At 41.3% G+C, this 6,307-nt stretch overlaps 1 protein-coding gene across 6 annotated transcripts in view; it reads left to right on the top strand.

Moving 5' to 3' along the window:
- The first annotated feature begins 262 nt into the window (after positions 1 to 262).
- ORC5 (origin recognition complex subunit 5) overlaps positions 263 to 6,307 on the top strand; it is a 63,175-nt gene continuing 57,130 nt past the window's right edge. The window contains exons 1-5 of one of the 6 annotated variants that reach the window (XM_072338724.1): positions 314 to 369; positions 719 to 779; positions 3,021 to 3,174; positions 3,987 to 4,079; positions 5,920 to 6,117. In XM_072338724.1, the coding sequence (XP_072194825.1) occupies positions 3,064 to 3,174; positions 3,987 to 4,079; positions 5,920 to 6,117 (402 nt within the window). In that variant the 5' untranslated portion in view covers positions 314 to 369; positions 719 to 779; positions 3,021 to 3,063. The other 5 variants (XM_072338707.1, XM_072338743.1, XM_072338749.1 and 2 more) reach the window with 5 other exon arrangements.

The following is a 6,307-nucleotide window of genomic DNA, read 5'->3' as shown; positions in this document are numbered from 1 at the left end:
AGTGACAGGGTAGTATGTTTAGGTCATGGTTGGACTTGATCTTTGAGGTCTTTCCCATGAACGGACAACTGGGTTTGTTGGTCACAGCAGCTCCCTTCCAGCTGAGCTCCTCCATTCCGCCCCGCTAACACAACGCTCCCACACAACCCCCCTCAGCCTCCACGTCCCCTTCCCGCCTTTTCCCGCGCTGCCAGGGGCACGCCGACGGCAGCCAGCGTCATGTCGCTACGGCGCATGCGTGCAGGCTCCGCGCCTGCGCACTACAAGAGGAAAGGGGGACGGGTCGCGCCGCGCGCATGTGCAGAAAGTGGCCGCGGGAGCCGGCTGGCCGGCAGCGGTCGGGCGGCGTGTGTGTTGGAGCGGAGCTGGGTGAGGTGATGGTTGAACTGAGGCGGGGAGCGGGCCGAGGAGCGAGGGGAGGGGAGGCGGGCAGGAGGGGAAGTGAGTGCTGAGGCGAGGACGTGGCGCCGTCCCCGGGGTCCCTGCCGGCGCGGGATCCCTGCCGCGTCCTGTCCCGAGATGCCCTCTGGGCCCGGGCTCCGCTTTCAGCCCCTCAAGTGCGGGGGTATCGCGGCGGGAGGGGGCGCCTCTGTGAGCCTCTGTGGGGCGGGGGGAGAGCAGGGCTACGAACTCCGTTTTGGTGATGCAGTGTAGAAAGACGTGCCGGGGGTGGGTGTTCTGGAAGCAGTGAGCTGAGAGGTATCCTCCCGTGTGTCAGATCCTGCCGTGCCGTCTGGCTTGAGTGGTGCTGTCTGCGACTTCACCAGGCGCCTCCTGCAGTAAGTGCTCCTCCTGCTCTGACTGCAGCCACACATACAGCCTTCAACGCAGTTTGGGAACATCCTGAGTGTGAGCCTGGGCTGATGGTGCGAGCATTGCCATTTATTCCCAATTGTATGTCTTGAAAACTCTGTGCCAAATGCCCTTTTTCATGTCATCTCTTGAATGAGATCCTGTTGAAGAACTAGATGCTAGGCTCCCCAGGGAGGTGGTTGAGTCACCATCCCTGGATGTGTTTAAAAACCGTTTGGATGTGGTGCTCAGGGACATGATTTAGTGGGGGTTGTTAGTTAGGGTAGTATATTTAGGCTGTGGTTGGACTTGATGATCTTTGAGGTCATTTCTAACCTGAGTGACTCTATGGTTCTGTGACCTGTATGTAGTAAGTAGAGGTGCAGGTTTTTCATTCTTTGGCTTAGCTGTGCTTGGTGTAAGGCTGAGAAACATCTTCATGGGCTGGCAGATAAATCTGCTGATAGCATCCTGTTCTGCATCTCAGATGACTTCAGATGTGCTCAAGGCACTGTGCTAAGCCCTGAGGAGTGCAGTCACTGCAAAGCAGCTTTTATGTTCACACCACGTGCCTTTCAGCCCTTTCCAAAGCCTTCTGTCTTTGCCTGTGCCCTGCTGTGGAGGCTAAATATTTTCCTTCCATCTTTGATAATTAATTCTAGTTCATTTGCAGCAAGAAACTTGAAGCTATTCTTTTTTAAATGATGATGATTTAATAGAATGGGCCAAGTCTGGTTGAATGGTTGTTGGTATGCAGGAAAAAAAGAAAAAAGCCTGATACATATGACCATGCATTTATTTTTTTGTCCGTAGCTGCATTACTTGGGTTTCTCATACTTGCAAGTATGGACTTAGCTGTCTTTCAGGTTGATTCAAACATAGTTTTTCGAGTAGTCCTTGTTAGGGCTGATGTGCTTACTTAAATGTAAGTGTAGTTTGAAACAATGAGACATGGAAAATACAGAAGACAAAGTGTAAAAAAGGAAGAGAAGTCTCAAATGTATGTATATATAGTGCCCAGTGACAGAAGAAAAGGCGACAGGCACCAACCAGGAACACAAGAAGTTCTACATGAAATGTGGGGAAAAACTTCTAAACTCCTTTACTTGTGTTATATCTTCACAGCAGTTTTAGAAGGTGCAGGAGAGTGAGAACAGAGCTGTTTTTCTGTGTTTTGTAACTAAAATGAAGCCTTTCCAGGGAGTGGACAGTCAGACCTTCAGTATTTCCTGACTTGTTGCAGTCTAAAAGAGTGTGATCAGTGTTGCAGCTTTACCTGGACCTCACTGGTCTGGTAATTTAGCTTCTACTATTTTTGATCAGTATTTCTGGACTAAATCATCAGATTAATTTTCTTCATATGTTACTGCTGCTTTAAGCTTTAGTTTGCCCTGCTTTCATGTTAACACCTGAAGAGCTATTATTTTGTCATTCTTTTCTTATGCCCCACCTGTTCCATGTTACTTGCAGATCCCAACTTACTGGCTGTCCAGGTGATCATCTGTGACTGATCTGCTTTTCTCATTTTATTACCTTGCTACTTTTGAATGTGTATAAAGACAGACCAAAATATGCGTTTCTCCAGACAGTTAAATGTGACCGTTCTTTACTATAGTGATTTGCTGATATATTGCATACCTTTCCATTTTTATCTGGATTTTTGGAATCTGCCATATGTGAAAATTGCCATATAATGCCTTATGTAGTAAAGCCCAATTTACAGGCCTTATGAGGAGCGGCTGAGGGAGCTGGGATAGTTTAGCCTGGAGAAGAGGAGGCTCAGGGGAGACCTTATAGCTCTCTATAACTTCCTGAAGGGAGGTTGTAGTGAGCTGGGGGTCGGCCTCTTCTCATGTAGACAGTGATAGAACTAGAGTCAATGGTTTCAAGCTGCGCCAGGGGAGATTCAGGCTGGACATTAGGAAATATTACTTCTCGGAAAGGGTAGTCAGGCATTGGAATGCACTGCCCAGGGAGGTGGTGGAGTCACCGACCCTGGGGATGTTCAAGAAACATTTGGATGTTGTGTTGAGGGATATGATTTAGCTGGGAAGTGATGGAACCATTGGTAATGGTTGGGTGATGGTTGGACTGGATGATCTTCTAGGTCTTTTCCAACCTTGATAATTCTGTGATTCTGTTACATGTCCTTTATGGTATATGACAGCAAATCATAATTAAAACTTTTTATTTTCCTTCTCACTTTATTTCTTATCTCCACACCTCAGGAGGGACGTTCATGTTTAGGATCCTGACTACAGGAGCATCAAAATGCCTATTCTTGAACATCCAGCTTATCCACCAGCTACTCTCCTTAGCTTGGAAAGTTTGGTGCCTTGTCGAGAATCCCAAGTGTCCATGTTGCTGTCAATATTTGGAGAGGTAGTGCTTTCTATATCGTGTATTTCAGTGGAACTTCAGAGTGTTTTGTTATTTCAGAGTAAAAGTAGAGTTTTTGTGATGTTGTTATGGATGTAGTTTGTGTACATCTTGTTTCTTTAGTTGACCATTTATACTGTACTGTCTCTGTAGCCTTGTTTCTCCATGATGGTCCCTGGTATTAACTTTGTTCCAAAAATGGAACAAATTCTGCCTTTTTTTCCTGGTCTTAAGTTCTGGGGTGCCTTTTATTTAAGTGGCAGTATAGAAATTCTATTTGCAACTGTTGTATCTGTGTGTCTAAATTTTAGGTATGTGGTTCTTAGCAGTTCTGTTGCTGTCCATAAGATGTTGTATTGCTAATGAAAAACATGTTGTATTTGTAGGAGGTATGACAATGTAAGAGGTACTGGTTTATCCTTGCCAGAATTTTGTTCATTATTTGATCAGTTTGAATAAAGAACCTACTGTTTTTCTTCTTACTTGCTCCCATTTAAATTTTCTTTCGTGAAAAACGTGTCCCCACATTACATCAGTTTCACAGGTAGTTTTTTGTGACTTTTGATTCTTGGGACTTATTCTCTTAGCATTTCAGCAGTTGTGGTATCAATGCGATCAAATTTTGTTTCGTGTTAACTGGTGTATTTTATACTTAGACCTCAGTTTTGGAGGTTAAATTTTATTTTATTTTATTTTTTTTTTTTTGGTGGGAAAACTTCACTGGTAAATCTTCTGTTGCAAACAAACAACAGAAAAAAGCAGAACAGGTATCAAAATTGCAACCATTTTCTTTTCAAACTTGTTTTTTTCCCTAGCGTCAGCATTTGAGTTTTCCCTCCATCTTTATCTATGGACATACATCTAGTGGGAAGACCTACGTGATGAAGACTCTTCTAAACACATTACAGGTAAGTTTGTTTGCATTTGATACTGAATTTAGAGCTTTGTAATGGAGGAGTGATTAAAAACACAATCCTCAGCTGTGTGCTTTCCCAGAGTGGTTTGTTTCCTCAGCTATTTCTGCTTTGGTTTTATTTTTTCCCCCCCTCTAATTACTGTGAAATAGTATATATTAAGATATAGCATATAGAAGAATATTTTTTCTTAGAAAAGTTTAGAAGAGGAAGAAAAAACATCCTATTTTTTTCCTCTCTCTGAAAAGGACTTAACCTGCAATGGGCTCTCAGTGACAAGGGGTTACGTACGTAGCCTTTTTGCTATCTTGTAATTCTCTTTTAATTGTTTATTTGAACATTAAGAAAAAAAACAACAACTTATGGAAGCTTCACAAATGTAATTTTGGTGATACCTGAATGTCCCAGCAACGTTTGTGGATATGTGTTGCAAAGCTGTTCCTAGCCTAATATGTTGGGGACCAAGTCCTGGAGCAGCTGTGAGAGAAGATGAGTGATAGTAAGAAGAGTTTGCTAAAGTAGAATTTTACTTTTTGTTAACAAACTGATTTCAGTTATGTTCAGTTGGGTGTGCATAATTTCTTTAAATGTAGTCCCAAAAGCTTGAACTTCGTGCAGTCATCAGCTTTCTGTGCAAAGATACAAGCCATATGCTTGCTGGAAATTTATAAAGAAAAAAAAAATAAATCAATGAAATTATGAAAATCACTGGTTGAATACAAGGCTGCGGCCATTTGTTCTGAAACTTTTGCAGATTCAAGGAGAATGTTGTATTTGTTGCAGCATATTTGGTTTATTCCAATCATCCTGCTTTTAGATGCAGGAGGATCTTCACTTTGGAAAAATACAGTCCCATACATCTAAAAGCTGGAAGCAGTGTTGCATAGGCCAATTGTTTTGTTTCTTCTAGATTCTCCAAACACAGCTCAATGTGCATTGTACATTAAAATGCACAGTAAAGCAGTTTGCTATTTGCTGTTTCTAACATAAGAAAACCAGTTATTTAGATGACTTATTTTGGAGGAACTGAGTACCTTGAATAAATGTTTGTAATAGTGTTGAAACTGGATGGCTAGCAATAAGGGAATTATATCAACTAATTGGAATCAACCACTTTTCTTCAAGATAAGGAGTATACAAAAGCAAAGCAAAATTCACATTAAGGATTCCTGCTTTCTAAGTGAAATCATCTTGATTTGAAATTGGTTAATGCCATATAAATAATCACAGAAAATAAATATATATGCACATTTTTCAGACCTTTATGGAATGTTCTGCACAAACAGGCTTATCGCATGTCTTATATAGAATTCTATACTTCATCCTAGGGTCATTTGTATGCAATGAATGCCAAAAGCATTGAGTAATTTCTTTGAAGTGTGTGCTGCTAGCTTCTTTATAATACAAGTTTGAGAAGTTCATGCTATCCAGACACTGTGGTTTGTAATGGGTTATTTTATGAGACTGTAATGTGTTGTGATCATCTTGTCTTTGCTTTGATCAGAATGCTACTTGGTGTTCTTTCTATGTTTTGCTATCAGAAGAGAAATTTTAAAACATAATTGGAAGGTACACTGCATGTTTTGTATGCGGATTTGTCAGATCTCTCATCACCTTATGACTTGTGACAGTTTGACTAGATGCTTAAGTATTTATTTCTCTACAGCAAGAGATGGTGGTGGTTGTTTTTTTGTTTATGCTTTCTACTGTGTTGGCAGTGTTGGTTTCTTTTAATGCTTCATATGGAAGGGAAACTTGATTTTGGAGTATTTAGATTGAAAAAGCACTATTAATACAGTATAGAAATGAAGTTGGTTATTTTTATCCCCTCCAGCTTCCTCATGTGTTTGTGAACTGTGTGGAATACTTTACTTCACGACTTCTTTTAGAAGAAATTCTCTTCCAGTTGCAAAACTATTCTTCTGAAACAAAACAAGCTTCTCCTGTGCCTTGTGATACCTTCAATGACTTTGTGCGTCTGTTTAAACAAGCTCTTGTGAGTCAAAATCTTCAAGATCAAACAGTATATGTTGTAAGTAATTTGATTTTAGTGGGTAGGTTTTGTTTTGCTTATGTGGATGTAGTTGTCAATAGCTTGTATGTGCAATGTACGCATTACAACAGTTTTCACAAACTTCTTTTCTGTAACTTGCTCACAATCTGTTGATGCCAAATAGACTTGTTTTTTTTTTCGGCTGGTTTACTATCTGTAGGTGGAAGTG

The sequence above is a fragment of the Excalfactoria chinensis genome, chromosome 1 (genome assembly GCF_039878825.1).
Source record: "Excalfactoria chinensis isolate bCotChi1 chromosome 1, bCotChi1.hap2, whole genome shotgun sequence".
NCBI lineage: Eukaryota > Metazoa > Chordata > Aves > Galliformes > Phasianidae > Excalfactoria > Excalfactoria chinensis.
The sequence above is the reverse complement of the archived record's forward strand: the minus strand, read 5'-3'. Positions and strand labels throughout refer to the sequence as shown.